The sequence below is a fragment of the Schistocerca americana genome, chromosome 1 (assembly GCF_021461395.2).
Source record: "Schistocerca americana isolate TAMUIC-IGC-003095 chromosome 1, iqSchAmer2.1, whole genome shotgun sequence".
Lineage (NCBI taxonomy): Eukaryota > Metazoa > Arthropoda > Insecta > Orthoptera > Acrididae > Schistocerca > Schistocerca americana.
In genome coordinates this window covers 508385459-508405111 of record NC_060119.1, presented here as the reverse complement: position 1 = coordinate 508405111, position 19653 = coordinate 508385459, and the positions used below count along the sequence as shown (strand labels likewise).

Sequence of the window (19653 nt, the reverse complement as noted above, 5' to 3'; positions counted from 1 at the left end):
TGGCTTTTTTGAATCCATCTCTCGTAACAAGAAAAACTCGAGGTAATGCAGAAGAGAGCCCCAATAATGAAGATTATGATGGGACACGGGAAGAGATTGGCTTATGTCCGATTGATGAAACAGACTCACAAGTGGTCTCGTCAGAAAGTTCCCAGTCCAGCCCACCAAGAAACGCCCTATTGCGAAGAGCAATCCCTACAATGGTCGAGGCCATCGACAGTCCCACGGACAATGTGTCAGATTCTCCAACAACTTTTACTCAACCTTCAGCGAAGCCCGTAAGAGCTTATGTTGAAAAAAAAAAGTTTGTTGTCAGATGATGGCTCTGAGCACTATGGGACTTAACATCTGAGGTCATAAGTCCCCTAGAACTTAGACCTACTTAAACCTAACTAACCTAAGGACATTACACACATCCATGCCCGAGGCAGGATTCGAACCTGCGACCGTAGCGATCGCACGGTTCCAGACTGAAGCGCCTAGAACCGCTCGGCCACACCGGCCGGCGTTTGTTGTAATCCGTACAAGAAATGGTTACAATTATGAAAGACAACCAACGCTTGCGCTCTCAAGTACTTCTTCAAAGTGCACCCGCTGCATGAAGTAACAACGTGGACGATGAATGTGAACTTTTTCTCCTCAGCGTGGCAAAAAGTGTGAAAATATTGCCTCCTGATGAGCAAATAAAAGTGAAGATGAAAGTGAGCAACATTGTTTTGGGGACAGCGTTGCAAGCTGCACGTGGGAGCTCATTTCAGGTGAACCCTGCTTACCGCAATACTCTTAATACAGATCTATCATCATTCCAACAGTTCTCCTCAACACAATCTCCTCAGCAATCTGAACATATCTTGGACTTCTGAACGGACTCAACGTTCTCTTACACTTGGCAAGAGAAACAGCAAGAAAACTTTACTAATTTGTAGTTACTTTTCTGATGTATAACAAAACACTCTTTGTGAGAAGAAAATCAATAAAAATTTCAAAATGTCACTATGATAATTTTTTTCTCTCAAAGATATATAAAAAAAAAATAATGTGTTGGAACTTGTCTCAAGGAAACTGCAAAACGTATCTCAGCTGGAATGCTTTCCCTGAGTTGAGTGGAGTGTTTATTATCGGACCAACCAACCTCAGGAGATGATAGGATTCAGTTTTTGTCACTTTGTAATACCACTTAAAACGCTCTTCATCTTCTGTTAGTTGAGGCGTTAAATTCTTTAACTCCCCGAATTCGTCTCGCACCATATTGAAAGGATGCACCCATTCTCTAGACTAGTAAATGGATGCAATACACAGAGCAGCCATTTATACTTCTTCTTCTTCCAGCATATCAAAAACACGGAGTACATTCATGGTTGCAGGTTCAAAACAAACTGTCGGGAAATACAATGCACATGAAGTAGTTGTTTCATGTTGCTATACGTCAGGTCAATGTGAACACCGCTTTATGTCTGACGTGGTCCCACGGTGCCTGACGTGACGTGGAACATGTCACGTCAGAGAAGTCTGTATTCACCCTGAGATTTCATTTCAGGTGAACCCTCTCGGCGATGATTTATTAAAAAGAATCTTCGTGAGTACTCTTCAAGCACAAATCTATAAAACTACTTTTCAGTATGCCTTTATTCTTTACGCCATTTTATTAATGATTCTTAGTAAAAAAATATTTCCTTATTATCGTAAAGACTACTGAGGATGCGTCTTCTAATGGCGCGAAACCGGTCACGACTTTTAATGAAAAGTATTCAACAGCCAGTGCGGATTTAGCTGTGGTTTCTCCCAATTTAAAATAACTATACGGTTTCGTTCGGCCTGTTTTCTCGTTCTCACTTTGCGTTGTAGCGGAGGACAGGCCCATGTAGTGTTAATTGTAATGTCGTCCTCTCTCTGTATTTCCAAATGACCTGATGATGCCCTACCAGGGCGAAACATGGCGCTCTATAGTTGACAAAGGACACTGTGCAACTTACGACTGTTTTCAATATTAGGTGTGATAAGATTGCTGTATCACCACGTCACGATCGAGGGGAATGATTTTCACACCATTCCTATGTTTTGATTCTCAGTTCGGAAGAATGAAGATTTCAATCTTGTTTCTTCCCTTTGTGTAACTCTTTTTTTTCGTAAAGGCAAAGCGAAAAGCAACAGGTTAATGCTCATATTGATTAACGATGGAGCTGTCAATACCTTAACGGTAAATGTAGAACTTATTATTATCCTGTTAATTTACTCGAAACTTGAGACATAGGAACAGTGTTACCCACACAACAAAATTAACGTTGACTCTTCAACGTCTACGAAATAAACTTAACAGAAATATAAGCTGGAACATTATCATAGCCCGTTTAAAGTACCGGCCTGATTTCGTTGTTTACCATATTACTGGACTACACACTTCCTTAAGCAAAGCCGGCCGAAGTGGCCGTGCGGTTAAAGGCGCTGCAGTCTGGAACCGCAAGACCGCTACGGTCGCAGGTTCGAATCCTGCCTCGGGCATGGATGTTTGTGATGTCCTTAGGTTAGTTAGGTTTAACTAGTTCTAAGTTCTAGGGGACTAATGACTCAGCAGTTGAGTCCCATAGTGCTCAGAGGCATTTGAACCTTAAGCAAAGCGAAGCGTTTTATGTTCTTTAATTAAAACAAACATAAGGAGAGCAACATCCGAAATGAGATTCAGTTGGAAGATTAATTATCCCGTTAATAAGTCCATGAAAACAGTTAGCGTAATTAATGTCAGATGGAAGAAATTTTCTGCTCTTTAGGATGAATAATAGTTGCATAACAAATACCTGCCGTACAACGTTCCATCTACGGTACCTCTCTTCTTGTGGAAAGACGAAAAAAAAAAGTGTTCGTGATTTTTACGGAGATTACGGTGACGGCGAAAGAAGGGTGAGAGCCATCCGCCTGGAGAAATTAAGCCCTGAGGTACCTCGGCTGGAAATATCAAATAAGTTAATTGAGTTTTTAATGAATTATTCACTGAATTGGTCCTGTGTCAGAGAGCGTTCTGAATTGTCGATAATCAGAACTCCCTTCTTTGGAGAGCCATTAGAGCAGAACAATTTTCGTTTTCCACTCCCTTTCAGAGCCAGAGGAAACGAAAACAAAGAACAAGTAAACTCTTTAAAAGATAATAAAATCAGGATGCTTCTTTTGTAACGATTTGTTCATTGCAAGAAGTTGTTCTATGGTTCAGTGAACAGAAGCATCCTACGTCGACGGATAATTTTCTAGTCAGCATTACAACGAAGAATCCACTTAATTTGTGCACGGATCATCGGGGACCTTGAATCGGAATTTTATTAAAATTAATGTCGGCTTGGAAGCACTTATAATGGGAAGTTTATGAAACTATAATTTTATTTCGAGGTTTATCTTTTTATGGAAACAGTTCCTTGTTAAACAATTAACATATGAAGTTAACTGTTGAAAATAAAAAAAACAGTTATAACTTTTTTAATTATTTACATATAATCCCCTAATGCTTCGTTCATTCCATAATTATAGTTTTAATCAAACGCATTATATGGACGTTTTTCAAGATCTCGCGAGATACGATAGTGACTTCTGTCGATAAAACCACAGTTAACATCACTCAGATACTAACAATCCATAAGTGGAAACATCACAGTCACATCTGTGTCCCTTCCATGAGAAACATTCACTTTCTCACTGCCAAAAAATTTTAACAACCAAAAAACAAATTTCGTAGGAAGAGACTTCAAGTGCTACAGCATGAAACAGATGAAAACGGACAGCTACTGGAGGAGTGGGCAATCACAAGCGGTCTCTGTCTCTCCTTCATGACCCAAACCTACCCTGCTCCCTTACGACTAAAATATGGAAGTGTGGCGACAACACGAATAACTGTATCACCAACTCTAAGATACAAGACAGCTATATTAAAACTGAATATCAGCCCATTCCTCGAAACTGGCATAGGACAATTGGGCTGCAGGAGTATGCAGCAGTTAAGACCGCTAGGGTGCTATTGCACGAAAGATTTCACTTCAGAAAGGCTAACTGGACATATTTTCAGGAGGAACTTGACAAAGCCTTCGCGAAACTTACTCCTACATCTAAATTACCAGGCATCTGTAAAAATATTACAAAGAATCTGAAGACAAAGCATACAACGAGGCTGCAGACATTAATTCATCGCAGACTTACACATAGGAATCAGAAACTCCTCGCCAAATATGAGAAACCATACCTGAAAGATCCTTTTAATGAAGAAACTATAATATGTGGTACAGCACTGATGGAAGTGCGGAACAGCATTGAGGAAGCGAGGCAAAATACATGGGTTGGGTTGGGTTGTTTGGGGGAGGAGACCAAACAGCGAGGTCATCGGTCTCATCTGGTTAGGGAAGGATGGGGAAGGAAGTCGGCCGTGCCCTTTCAAAAGAACCACGACATAGATGGCTCGAGACCTTGCGGATGGTGGATATGACACACAGCAGAAAAATAGTCAGGAATCTTATCAAAAAGCTCCCCGATGATCAAAAGGGCGCCGTTAATTCCAGTTGAATGGTCCGATACGAAACGCAAAATGAAGGTCAACAGGTTGCTACAATCTGAAATCCTTATGTTCTCAGTGCCTATCACAATGAAAGAACTCAGCCGAGGCCTCAATACTATGACAGACAGTTAAGTGCCGGGTTGGACGATACGTGCACGGAGCAGATCAAAAAGTTTGGTTCGGGCGCCAATATGTAGATCCTGCAGCTCTTAAAACATCCGCAAGACGTGGAGAAAGACATGTATAGTGGCGCTGCTGAAGGCTGGGAAGAAACCAGGCTCTTTGAAGGACTACCGGCCTTACAAGCAGTCGTTCTTCCCACGCACAATTCGTGAATGGAACAGGGAAGGGGGGATCAGATAGTGGTACAATAAGTACCCTCCTCCACACACTGTAAGGTGGCTCGCGGAGTATAGATGTAGATGTAGATGTAGATGTATCACTTCTTTGTCAGATGCACAGATTGTCTGAGAGACTCGTTTTGAACAGTATGGCAGCCCTCAATAAGATTACTTTAGACAAGGAAAATCTTGCACAAGCGAAAATCTGTACCTAACCCAACATGTAGAAGGAGGGTTTGAAAATGAGATTATAGGGACGACCTCTGCTCTGCATACGATATAGTCAACCGTAGGTCGCTCTTACAGAAACTCTATAACGGGATCAGGGTTTACTACTCGTATTTCGTCAAGATCGTTGAGTCTGTCTTGCAAAATAGGCAACATTAGGTCGTTCTTGAGGGACAGAAAATCTGATGGAGAAACCAAAGAAATGGACTGGCCCAGGGAAGAATTCTGGCCCATCCCTTTTTAACATATACGCTGACGACCAGCGAATTCCTAAACACACTGAGCATTACTCATATGTAGATCACGCGGCAATCACAACACAGAGCAGGATATTCGTGGACGTAAAGCAGAAGCTAGAGAAAGCACACAGAGTCTTGTCAGAATATGATCAAAATAACTCCCTCAAACCGAATCCTTAGAAGACACAAGTAAGAGCATTCTATCTTCGATCTCGGCAAGAAAAGCGAAAGCTCAATGTGTCCTCGGCTAACACCACACTGGAACACACAGCTAAACCAATCTATCTGACATATAGGCACCACTGTGAAAAGATCCATCAAAAGGTGGCTTCCAGAAATAACGTTTTGCAGAAATTCGTAAACAGCAGCATATGGAAAACAAAACATACTCTCCTGAGAACCACCACACAAGCACTATGTTTTTCTGCAGCTGAATACGTCTGCGTGGTATGGACCAGATGAACGCACGCCAAGGACGTTGACGTAAGCCTTAATGAAACATGTCGAATAGCAACAGGATTTATGAAACCCGCACCCCTACCAAAGCTATATGTGGCTAGTAATCTTGCAATTCCCAGCTCCAGAAGAACATCTCACGAATTCACAGGGATGCTCACACAAACTATTGATGATAGACATCCCCTCTTTGGCACTGAGTGCGGGCCTGGACGGATTCTGTAAAATGTTCTAAAACCCGGCCGTTGAAGAACAAAGACGTGGCTGTCCACCCACACAAGTAGTGCCTGGCGGCTCCATCCTGAACCACATAAGAACAGGGATGGACCCGGCGAAAACAAGCATGATCAGGTGGGATCATGGTAACGTGGGTGACGAGTGCGTTTGTGGTGTTGTGCAAGACAGGGAACAGCTCGTGGTCTGTAAAAACTGTCCCTGCAGGTGCGATGTGGACAATTCATGGCTGGACAAGAAAGATGCCCTGAGTATGGCCCAGTACTGAGCTAAAAAACTGTGATTGGTTTCCGGACACGAAAAAGTAAGTAAAGTTTCAAGATTTTATGAAGACTATACAGTTTCAAATACGAAGCATTTACAATAAGTAATGCAAAACATTTTTTTCTGGAACTGGGTTAGTTTTATTCAGGATTTCAATACAACATATTATTCCCCACTCTTTTGGCTACAAACCATATTTTGTAACAATGTGACGGTCTTACGCCACCTAACTGGAAGGGCCTGTATGTCTGCATGGTACTGATCGACGTCAGAGCCAACGTTTTGCTGCATCAATAACCTCCCCATCATCCACGTGCTGTCCCTGAGTAGTGTATACTGCATTGAGCCAAACTGATGGTAGTCGGAAGGCGGGCTGGACATCAAACAGAATAACCCCGCAGAGTCCCAGAAAACTGTCGCTATGACTTTACTGGCTTTGACATTTTCTGCAGAGAAGAGGTGATGTAGCGTCACTACATAGATTGCCGTTTTGTTTCCGGTTCGAAGTGATGAACTCATGTTTCATTGTCTGTCACGATTTTCGACAAAAATTATCACGATGAACCTCTAAACGCGCAAGCAACTGCGCACCGTTGGTCCTTCATTGGTCTTTATGGTCTTCTGTTAGATGGTGACGAGCCCAGCGGGCGGACAACTTTGAGTACCCAAACCAGTGGACGAGTGTGTCAGCAGTACCAACAGAGACGTCCAGTTGAGCAGCGAGGCGTCTGATTCTGATTCGTCGATCACCTCGAATGAGAGTGTCCGCACGTTACAACATTGCAGGAGTCACAGTTGTGTGTGGTCGGCTGGCACGAGGGAGATCGAATCGATGGTAATAGACGTCTCGTCCAACGACTCACCGTGCTTTTGTTCATTGTTAGATTTTTGTAGACATTCTACAGGCGGCTACGAATATCTGTGATGCTTGGTTTTCTGACAAAAGAAACTCTATGACAGCTCTCTGCTTGGAATGCACTTCCGTTACTTACACCTTTTTGAAAGCTACGTATAGCGGCTTTATGAAACTAATGAACCGAAGCAGGAATGTTATACGATGTTCCACAACAAAAAATGGTTCAAATGGCTCTGAGCACTATGGTACTTAACATCTGAGGTCATCAGTCCCCTAGATTTAGAACTACTTAAACCTAACTAACCCAAGGACATCACACAAAGCCATGCCCGAGGCAGGATTCGAACCTACGACCATAGCAGCAGTGCGGTTCCGGACTGAAGCGCCGAGAACCGCTCGCCCACAACGGCCGGCTCCACTACAAATTCTGCAATTTTTCAGCTGAAACTGGCTGAGAAAAACATGCATTATGTGACTTACTGATCGCCCCTCTTATGAATATATCGTGAATCAATAATTGGTTTCTCACTTTAAAGCATTTACTAAAATATGGGGTTGCTGCACACCTTTTCGTCCAACATGACCGAGGCTGTCACTGTCTGACTTTTACGACAGAAGGGAGGGATAAGGAGTAAGGTTTAACGTACCATCTGGACGGGCCGCAAACTCAGATTCAATGGATCTGAGCACTATGGGACTTAACATCTCGGGTCATCAGTCCCCTAAAACTTAGAACTACTTAAACCTAACTAACCTAAGGACATCACACACATCCATGCCCAAGGCAGGATTCGAAACTGCGACCGTAGCGGTCGCGCGGTTCCAGACTGAAGCGCCTAGAACCGCTAGGCCACCAGCAGCCGGCTAAACTCGGATTGAAGAAGAGTAGGGAAGAACATCGATCATGTCCTTTTCAAATGAGCAGTTTCAGAAGATTCCGTACCTGATTCTGAGATATCAGCGAAAAGGCAAGTAGCTAGGGGCAGAGGGGTATCTGCAATGCTGTCTTCTCAAATGCGAGTCTAGTGTCTTACAACTGAGGCATCTGACTCCATGACTGTATAGGAAAGATGTACGAGTAACGATGGTTTTTGAAATACTTCTCATTGTATTTGTAGTAATGACCAGATTTCCAAGCTAGCTGTCGCTAAAAATTCAGTATCTATAAGTAAAACAAAATACTTCAGCTCGCCTGTTTAACGCTCCTTCTATATTCCGTCTTGTGCGAAATTCTTCAAACATCACGCCTATTTCGAAGCACATTCGCTGCAGCAAATATGTATGTAGCGTGAGTGTCAGTGTCAGTTAACGTCGTTTTAATTGGTATCAACAGGGACATCAATCATAGGATAAAATATAAAAAAAACTATGTGTTACCATGGATGCGCATGTGTAGCAGTGGTTCTGTTATGATGGGTGATAGTGAGTAAGTAAGCTAGTAATTTATAAATATGTGAGTATAGGCCTATCGTAGTGTATGTGTGTTTATTAATGTATTTAATATCGGTATACGGATACGTAATGAACGTGTATCTATTATTGTAGCGTAAGTGGAATCTTAATTCAAAATATTAAAAATTACAAATAAATTTCTTTCTTATCAGTTATTTATTGCTCGATCTTAATTCAACGCAATTCCATAAAGAACATTTTTGATCTTGCTTTCTTTTGCAAGGATAGTCAGATTTTGTGGGTCGGATATATGTGAGCACGCCACATATACACTAGTTGTCAGTGAGGAGAAGCAGTTTTCTAAATTCACACCGGCAACTGAGTGTTTGCCTTGGGTTTTATTTATGGTCATTCCAAAAGCAATTTTTAGTGGGAATTGCAATCTTTCAGACTGAAAAGGCAATTCTGTCTGTATGATTGGGATTCGTTGAATCAAAATACTTTCACTTTTAGTTGTGCCGCGAATTTCAATGGGCCCAACAGTATATCGGCCCAAGTGTTTAAGCTGTTATACGACTACCCAACTTAAAAAAGATGGAGAGGTTTTTTAAAAACTGAAAACGTTTTATGAACTGAAGAAGAAGAAAATGTTGTCTTAGGAACAAAGGAACAACTAAGTTCTGAACAACTACTCAATTTAACAGCACTTTTGTAAAATTATAAGAAAAATAACTTTGCTTAATTAATTGATTAACGAGTACTTTAAAAAATTGGTCAAGTGTGAGTAGGACTCGAGCTCTGAAGGTGTTTTAGAAACTTGATTATGTATATAGACAGTTCATTCATCCCTGGAGGCGAGAATCTCAACAATTCTTGCTTTTTATCGACATTGATACTGGCAAGATTTCCGTCCTGGTAATTCCAAGGCTTTCGAGAATATTTTAGTTTTATGTTTGTAGTCCGTATAACTAATGATAAAAGAAATTTGTTTTATGTGATATAATTAAAAATCAACAATGTTCTAATTTTTTCGTTTAGTTGTACTGTGGAATCTTGCGTATTGCCAAATTTCACGATTCTAGGTCAATGGGAACTACCGTATAGCTTTTAATGGACGATTTTGTATCAATATATGTGACATAAATGGCTGTATCTTGACTGCATTGTCTTAGAAGCTTCAATAGTTTACACCACCAAAGGACCATAGATCTTTGTATGTGATATAAATTTCAACTTGATATGTCTGCTCATTCCTGAGAAAAAGGATTTTTAACACTTGGACAGATACACAGACAGACAGATGGACAAGAAAGTGATGATATAAAAGTTCGGTTTTTACAGAAGACTAAAAATCAGTAGAAAATAATCGTAGCGGAAAGGAACACGAAAAAAAAAATCCACAATAAATCGCTAAACGTCTGTTTAATTTGTGACTGCAATATCAAAACCAGTTTGAATACAAAATTGAAAATTACAAAATATCTATTATCTACTGCAAAATGGACGCCTGTTTCTAGGAATCAAGTTTGGCGCTAAAATAAAATGTGAACATTCTCTAAAAGTATTAAATAACATTAAAGTGCTGAGAAAATAAAATAAATACGAGTAATCTGTAGATGGGTGCAGTGCAAATGTTGTAACGTCAGCTGGCTGCATGTGTCTGCCAGTCCGGGAAAGCATAGCTCATGATTTGCATCCCTTCCTTCCCCCCCCCCCCCCCCCCCCCCAAATCCCCCTGCTGCCTCAAAGCAGGACGAAGGACGAAGTGGCTTGTGCAGTGTCACTTTCGAGACGAGACGAGTACTTGGAGGGGCACGGGCATGACCGCGACCGCGCTTCTATGCACTGTGCTTCCCTACTTTACCCTCTTAGGTTTCGATTTTTTTCTTTCAAAGGTAGCCTATGTACTTCCTCTGAGTTCTAGCTATCTCTATACCAAATTCTTGAAAGTCGGTTCAACGGTTTGGTCGTTAAAGCATAGCAGATAGAGTGTCTTAGTATGAATACCTAGGCCGGCCGGTGTGGCCGTGCGGTTCTAGGCGCTTCAGTCTGGAACCGCGTGACCGCTACGGTCGCAGGTTCGAATCCTGCCTCGGGCATGGATGTGTATGATGTCCTTAGGTTAGTTAGGTTCAAGTAGTTCTGAGTTCTAGAGGACTGATGACCACAGATGTTAAGTCCCATAGTTCTCAGAGCCATTTATGAATACCTAGACATATCTTGATATAGACTGTGCCAGTTATGGTATTAATCTAATGAATTACTAATGTTAAAGCTTTTACGTAAAAGCAGCTGTTAGTTCAGCTTCACCACCTAACGCTAGCATTGCTATTATTTTAATAGACTGCTGTCCTTGACACAGAACTGTTAGCGCCGGGTGTCATTCATGAGACTCGTTGAACAACATGTTGTCTGATGTTCTTCTTTTTTCTTTATGTTGACGTCGTAAGACTATACAGACACTGTGCATGTATTGTTTCATACGACGATCAGAGTTAGTGGAAAATTTGTGTTTGATTCTGATCACAGATAAAATGATTTTTAAAGTGGAATCATAAGTGCACATTCGACAGAGTAATTCAAAAGTAGTGTAGTGCGATATTCGGCTAAATGGTATTCATTAACAGAAACAGAAAAACACGAAAGGGATGCAGTAATGTAGCAGTGACAGAGTAGCTCTGCTTTGGCAACAGAAGATCGACAATGCCGTGCAGAATGGCACAACAAGAGATACGATGCCACTACCCAGTCACTGCTAGATAACAGATGATTTTTCTTGGTTCACTGTCTCTGTTACTGCGTATTATTGAACCGAATATCACACTAGACTAATTCTGAACCTCTACGTTGAATGGGCACATAAAATTCCTCTCTACGACTCTGTTTGCTTGTAATGAGTAACAAATCGACATTTCCCGTTGACAATGTCGCATAAAACACCTGATTAATATTTTTTGTGCAGACTCCACCTACAAAGTGCAAAAAAGTAAAATTGCGAATATTTGCTGAAACGTCAGATACCTGATGATTCGTAGAAGAAACACATGGGGTATACAATCAGGCTTCCAAGAACAAATGCTACCACTAAATACGTGGTCAAACCACTCCTGTTGCGGTGAATATGAGTGAGAAAAGTAGTATTTACGGGATGTTAAAGGGGCATTAAACGGCGAAAATGAATTCATTTTCTTTACATTTAAAGAAATACGGTTGTGGCACCATGAAACAGACCATACTGAGTCATTGCCTGTTAAAAAGTTTGTAAGATATGTTTTTTTTATTTGAATGTGAACTTCACAAGTTTAATTTTTTGAATTACTTACAGTGATGTGTATAGCTTTCTATTTCCGATTTCGAGAATTAAGCACTTATCATGAATTCTCTACAAATTGAAAATTTTGGTCACCGTTGGCTGTTAGTACTTTTTGTGCTGACAGTTGCATATCAGGAATTAGGTAAGACTATTTCACCCTTTGAAGAACTTGCACCACGAATTAATGGTAATATAGAAGGATTTGCCAAGTCATTTATGAACTTTCTGTCAAAACACTGAGAGCACAAAATTATTTATTTGTAGGACTTACTTGCGTCTGCTCACGAAAAACTAGCGTGACACTCTAGTGTCATCGATTTCTATATAGTTTAACAAATGAGCGCGTTTTTTACGCGTAATGCACACAACTATTATATCTCTACTTCGAAGACACGCAGTCACAATTGTGTTTGCAATTTTACCTCCATACTCCGTTTACGACAACATTAAAAAGAATTATGTGCATAAAATGAATTTGGTCTTTAAAATCAAAATTGAATGTGTGTCTAAAACGCTCGGTGAATTAATCGAGTTCTAAATGGCATCATGCATCAATGCCAGCATGCACACGTGCATGAAAATACAAAGAAGCGCTGCAAACATGCTAAGCTGACTTGTGTGTTGTAATCAGTCGGGTTTAATGCGTGTGAAAAGTCTGATCGTTCTGCCAAGAAGAAATGTGTGAAGTTACGATACATGGTGGAGATGGAGACATATACCATATCGGTGAAAGTATGCAGAACGTAAGATGTGGGCAGAAACTAGAATTATGTCTACTTTCTGTTCTGACCGGCAGACAGATACCCATAATACCAGTAATAACATGGGAACAGTGGCAGCCAAATGATTATTCATATTGGTCTGTCGAATGTATGAGTCTGCAGACATACCATTAGACTTTAAGCAAAGTATCATCCACCCAGCCAGAAGCTGGCAAGGACCGATAAGTATGAGGATTATCGTGCAATCTTAGCAGCGTATGCATTAAGGTTGTCAACAAGAATATAAGTTGATTCAAATTGAATGCGTCAAAAGCAAAATGTACCTGTGATAACAGAAATGAATTTATTTCAGAAATTCATATACAACTGAAAGGTTAACTTTCGCAGCTGCTATGAACATTCAGAGATGTTCGATGTGGGTTCCATTTATGACACGGCACGTGTTTATTGGGTACTGCATTTCCTGCCAGACTCATTCCGCTGTAGTCCGATCAGTGGCTTAACTGCTTACATGGTGGTAAGTCCTACGAAGTGGCGGTATGTAAACCAAGTCCTTCACACACCCTCAAAAGAAAAAATCCGTTGGTGTAAGGTCAGGCGACCTGGGTGGGGGGGAGAGCACAACATGAATGGCATGTCATTCGAACCAGCACGACCCCAACCATAGATGTGGAAGATTTTTGTTGAGGTGACAATTTATGAGGTTATGCCAAATGTGGCCGTCCTGCTACAAAATGAAGGCGTGTCCCTAATTGTCATCTGAAGCGACAACCAGAGAGAAAGCACGACGTGCTAAGTTACGCCTGTAACAATAGAATCTGTGAGAAAGGAAGGACCAAAGACGATGCAGTTGATTATGGCACAGAAAACATTAAATTTCGGAGAGTCATTTTCATGTTCGAGAAAGGCATGCGGGTTTTCTGTATCTCATATCATAAAATTATGCTTGTTCACTTCGTCACTTAAGTGAAATGTGGCTTCATAAGTGAACACAAGCCTGTCCGCGAAACTATCCACTTGCATCTGTGCTCAAAAATCATTGCATAATTGACTTCGTTTCGGCTGGTTTTAGCGCCTCCAACATTTGAATTCTGTAAGACATGAACTGCAGACGCTTGCGTAACACATGCAACGCTGTTGACTACGACACATTCACTTCTTTGCTAACGCGACGCGTGGATTTTTTGGGCTTCTTTCGTAGATCATGCGAATGTTTTACAACTTTCATTTCCGACAGATGGCCATTCTGTGGTTTTCTTCTTGCGTTTATAACCCGTCTCCTAGGATTTCTTTGCCCATCTATCACTGTTGTGCCAGTGTCGTGTCACTTTACCACTCTTGGTGCGAAAATGAACCACGATTATGGATGTTTTTGCGTATTCCACGACACTACGCGTTTTCTATCGCAGAGGCCGTCATCTTGAATACTAACGCCAGTGATGAACGACAACGGCTACTATCCTTTCCTTTATTTTTGCCAACCTAAACTCTGAGAGTTAACCTTTCAGTCTAGAAGAGTATTTCTCAAATAAAGTCATTAGTGTAGTCACAGGAATACTTTGTTTTCGTCCCATTCATCTTGAATTTACCTATATAGCAAAGACGAAAGGGAAGGGAAATTGAGGACCTGTCAGATGACGATCAGTTTGGCTGTATTAAAGGTTAAGGCACCAGAGAGGAAGTTGTGACATTGCGCTCGATAAAGGAAGCAAGACGTAAGAAAAATAAAGACAATTTGATTGGATTTGTTGACATACAAAAAAATTTCGAAGGTGTAGACTCCTGCAAAATATTTGAAATTCTAATAAAAACAGCAGTAAGCTATAGGCAGAGCCACCATTATGGATTGAGAGTAAATTGAAGAAATATGAATACAACGCGAATAGGAAAAATTAGACTAGCGGTAAACTGAACATCAAAGCGGGACCACAAAGTAGACTAAGGTAAGAGATTCCTCCGAAGCAAAATAATATGTGACAGACGAAGCAATGGTATTCCTGGCTGAAACTATTATAAAAAATATTCCTTAATTTGAGGAAGAAAATTCTGAGAACGTGTATTTGAAGCACAGTGTTGAACATAAGTGAATCATGGACTGTAGGAAAGGAAAATAATCGAAGAGTTTGTAATATGGTACTATGGAAGAAAAATTACACGGATTGGTAAGATAAGAAACTGAACTGGCATGGAAAAGAAAATACGGAACACAAGACAAGAAGAAAGGACGGGATGATAGGACATGTGTTAAAACAACAAGAAGTAACTTCCAGTCTACTAGAGGAAGACAGAGATTGGAACGTTTCTGTGAAAGATAGCTACCCGTTTCGCAAGCCATCTTTCACACCTTGTTAATTACATAGCCCACGCAGAGGCACTGCAGCCATCTCAGCTACGTAGCAAACCATCAGTTCGAGTAATTATAGGTATGACAGGGAATCACAGATATTGTTTGCCGCTAGCAATAATAGCTGTGACACTAAATTTTTCTGTGTCTGTGGGGATGGCAAGGACACGTGGCTAGGGCTGCAGAAGTGAAAGAAACAGTTATACGATCATCCAAGAAAGCATCCGGTCTTCTACAAAAGCGTGTGCGCTTTGCATGTGAGCGCAGGCAGTATCATCTCGTCATGAAGTCGGCCATGACGGCTGTCAGGTCTTCAGCAGGACAACGACCAGTGGGCTGCATTCTGGAGTTTGTATGTTCGGCAAATTAGCGGAGAGCCGCCGCAGAGGACATTGTTTCTTCGCGCCAGCCGTGATTCCCTGCACACCTCGGCGCGAGGGTACGCCTTTGCAGCTGCGCACTTATTACCAGTATTCACATCACCCGTTGGGCAGTTCAGTGGCGAGCATGTCAGCAGTCCTGGCCTATTAGCAAACTTTATCTGAGGACTGCACTGCAGCAAGTTCATCTGACCTGCACTCCCGTATTTCAACCAACGTATGTCGTATTGACGTTCAGCTACTGATTCACAATCTCTGTCAGTACCTCACATATGGCCATAAAGCGTTGTTGCTGTTAACCTGAGGGAGGTATCGTTTTAGCTTGACCCCACCCCCCTATCCCCTTTAATAACTTTGCCAGCCATTGACATCATCTGTCACCATGTACCATGTAGTTTGTTTCGGGTTTCTTTTATTGTAATTTGATCTGTACGCTAATTCTGGGAATGAATGTGTGGTATTTGTAATAAACCAAGTTTGGAAAGAGTAATATATCATTTCAGTATCTTACTCATTCTGACGGTTTGAATTATAATAAAATTTTATGAGCTGAGTGTACGTAACAAGGCTAGGAAACTCACAGCTGTTGCAGTCTTCGGTCCAAGGGCTGATTCGATGCAGCTCTCCAAGCTATTTTGAACTATGAAAGCCTCTTCACATCAGAATAACTAATGCAGCCTACACCAACATGAACCTGTTTACTATATTCGTCTCTTAGTCATTCTCTACAATTTTTGCCCTCCAGTAGTGAACTAATGATTTCTTGATGTCTCAGAATGTGTCCTATCAACCGATTCCTTCTTTTAGTCGTCCGCCTCCTTATCTGTCGACCCGGGTTCGATTCCCGGCTGGATTGGAGATTTTCTCCGCTTATGGACTGGGTGTTTTGTTGTCCTCATCATCATTTCAGCCTCACCGGCACTGAAGTCGCCCAGTGTGGCGTCGACTGTAATAAGGCTTGCACTCGGCGACCGAACTTCCTCGGATGGGGCTTCCTGGCCAACAGTGTCAGATACCCATTTCATTTATTTTAGTTCAGTAGGCCGCATCTTTCTCCCCCTTCCCCTCCCTACAGCTCCCTTAGAACTTCCTTATTAGTTACGCGATCTACCAATCTAATCTCCAGCATTGATCTCTTGCACCACATTTCAAAAGCTTCTATTTTCTTATTGCCTACACTGAGTACCGTCCACATTGCACTTATGTAGATGGCTACACTCTAGATACATACCTTCAGAAAAAGACTTACTAACACTAAAAATTGCTCTTCGATGTTAACAGGTTTCTCTTCTTCAAAAATGCTTTTATTGCCATTGTCAGTCAACATTTTGTATCCTATCTACTTCTGCCCTTATCAGTTATTTTACTGCCGAACTAGAAAAACTCATCTTACTACTTTAGTCTCTCGTTTTCCAATCTAATTCCCTCGCCATTTCTTGAGTGAATTCGACATCGTTTCATTACCCTTGTTTTGCTTTTGTTGACGTTCCTCTTACATACTCCTTTCAAGACACAATCCCTTCCGTTCAACTGCTCTTGCAAGTCCTTTGTTGTCTCGAAAATAATTACAGTGTCATTTTTCAATCTCAAATTTTTATTTCTTTTTCCTGAAGTTTAATTCTTTCTCTAAATTTTTCTTCGGTCTCCTTTACTTCTTGCTCAGAGTACAAATTGAATAACATAGAGGAAAGGCTATAGCACCATCTCACTCGCTTCTGAACCACTGACTCCCTTTCACGCCTTTCACTCATGTGTAAGGGGATTTCTTGTATGGTAGGAGTGGGAAACTACTTGTTTGCTGGAGGTTGGCGAAGGAGAGCGGGACGAAGGCATCCTGTCATTGACAGAATACTATATTGATGAACATGAACAAACGTGGTTGAGCACATCTGAAACAGACAGACTGCGGATGACGGAAGGTGATCCTCGTATCATAGCACAGCAGTATAGGCATGCCAACATAGGCATTTCCCATGGCTTTATTGGCAAACCGGCTACCACAGCGTACTGGCGGCTGGCGACTGACGGTTGTAGGGTAGCGGTGTGGCAGCAAGTGACGTCCCTGTGCCCAGGTTGGATACCCAGGCAGTGGTTGATGGTTCGCGGCCCGGTGGAGTCAGTGTCATAGATTCATAGATGCATAGACGCGGCGACGACTGACACAGTGTCTGCATCATCGGATGTCCTAGCTGTGACGACTTGCTGACGGAATGGTACTCTTGGTATTGAATCAGAATTTCGGGTGGTGAGAGCTGCGGGGTCGACAGCCTGGTGTGGCGTAATCGGTAGATCGATCGATCATGCAATCTGCGTGATGTCCCTCATGCGGAAGCACTGGCTGTGGAAGCCGTGTCCGCTGATGCTGCTGAGCTGGCAGGGCATTCGCAGGTAATTGCAATCTGGCAGTCTGATTTTGGCTGTTGAGCTGCTGTTCCAGCTGCCGGTTTTTCAGCTGTTATAATTGAGGTCTGATTTTCGTATAAGCTGCAAATAACCTTTCGCTCTCTGTATTCTAACCCTGCTACTTTCAGAATCTCCAAGACTATATTCCAGTCAACAATGTCAAAAGCCTTCTCTATGTTTACAAATGCAACAGATGAACATATGCCTTTTTTAAATATATCTTCTAAAATAAATCGTTCGGTCAGTATCGCTTCGCGTGTTTCTACATTCTTCCGGGACCCAAACTGTTCTCGAGGTCGGCTTCTGCCTCCTGGTGTGAATAACTCGTGACAGTATTTTGCAGCTATGACTTATTAAACTGATAGTTTCGTAATATTCACACTTTCCAGCACCTGCTTTCTTTGGAATTTGAATTTTTGCATTCTTCTTGAAATATGAGGGTTCTTCCCCCTTTTCATACATATTGCACACAAGGTGGAATAATTTTGACGTGATTGACTCTCCCACACATATCAGTAGTTCTGAGCGAATGTCGTCTACTCTTGGGTTTTGTTTCGGCTTAGCTCTTTCAGTGCTCTGTCAAATTTTTCGTGGTGCATCGTATTCCTCGTTTCATCTTCATTTGCTACCTCATCCCTTTCTATAATATTGCCTTAAGGTTCATTTCCCCCGTATTTCTTCCACCTCTCATCTTTCCGTTCTTTGCTTAGTACTTGTTTTCCATCTGAGCTGTTAACACTCTTACAGCTACTTCTCTTTTCTCAAAAGGTCTCTTTAATTTTCCTTTAGGTTGTATCCATCTTTCATCTAGTTACAAATGCCTCTATAGACCAACATTTATCCTGTAGCCACTCCTTTGCTTTTTGAGACTTTTGTATCCCAATTTGCCTGCTTATTTCCTGCATTTTTGTATCTTCTTGTTTCATCAATTAAATTCAGTATCTCTGTTGATATCTGAAGATCCTTTTCTGCCTTCACTCTCTCATTTCTGACTACCATATTCTTTTCCTCTGTTTCAGTCAATCGTTGCCCTTCCTCCTTCGAAACTCTCTGCAACCTTTTAACTTGTCCGAATCCCAACACTTGATTTCCTACCATTTTGCAATTTCATTAGTTTTATTTTACGGTAGTGGAATTTATTTTTGATTTGATTATAGCTGCTCTAAATTCTGATCATTGTTTTTTCGCAATGTAATTTTACGTAAGCAACATTGTACATCATGACAATTGTCGCCTTGGTTAATGTGTTTTTCTGTCATACTTAATTTTCTATATGTTATTTCGTTCGGATGAAGACACCCTTAGTAGCTGTAGAAACCTAGGTCAGTATACCAAACAGTTATTCGCAACAGATTCGATGTATAATCCCATGCTAAAACTAGTATACGGTTGATGAGTAACAGCCATATTTAAAACTCCATATATCGAAGAAATAATTGAGAGCGTGTGCAAGTTCTACTCTGAGATGAAGATGTTGGTACATGGGAGGAATTCAGGGCAGGCAGCATCAAACCAGTCAAAAGACTGATGACACTACTTTACTTTACGCTTAGAGTGCAGGGTGAGAGGATAGCTCGCTCCCAAGTTGCGGTTTTTAAACATTAATTGAAGAACAGCTAGTAAATAAGATGAGTATGAGGGAGATTTCATAACCATCTGTGATCAAAAGTCGTGTTTTCTGCAAACTATCATCAAAACGGTTGAAAACCGATCGTATAATTTTGTTCTGGAGTAGGTCACAGAACGAAGTGTTCGACGGCATAAAACAGACCAATATGTTTGAAATTTTCATACAAATAGATTTTAACTACAGGGAAAGCCAGCACTACAACAGCTCGAGATAGCTACAACACTTCTTCTAGAAACTTTGGCGTTGGAAATGTTGACACATAGTTCAGATGCCTGGAGTTAGATCTCTGAGGGTTAGTTAATTTCATTGGCGCGTCACGGGAA

The 19653-nt window shown here is 41.3% G+C and overlaps 1 protein-coding gene across 1 annotated transcript in view; it reads left to right on the top strand.

Annotated features, from left to right (window-relative positions):
* The first annotated feature begins 200 nt into the window (after positions 1 to 200).
* The window catches only part of LOC124568457 (piggyBac transposable element-derived protein 4-like), a 79944-nt gene continuing 60491 nt past the window's right edge, over positions 201 to 19653 (top strand). Inside the window, exons 1-2 of the mRNA XM_047131054.1 lie at positions 201 to 278; positions 4046 to 4256. Coding sequence (XP_046987010.1) covers positions 201 to 278; positions 4046 to 4256 — 289 coding nt within the window. The remainder of the gene's footprint in view (positions 279 to 4045; positions 4257 to 19653) is intronic.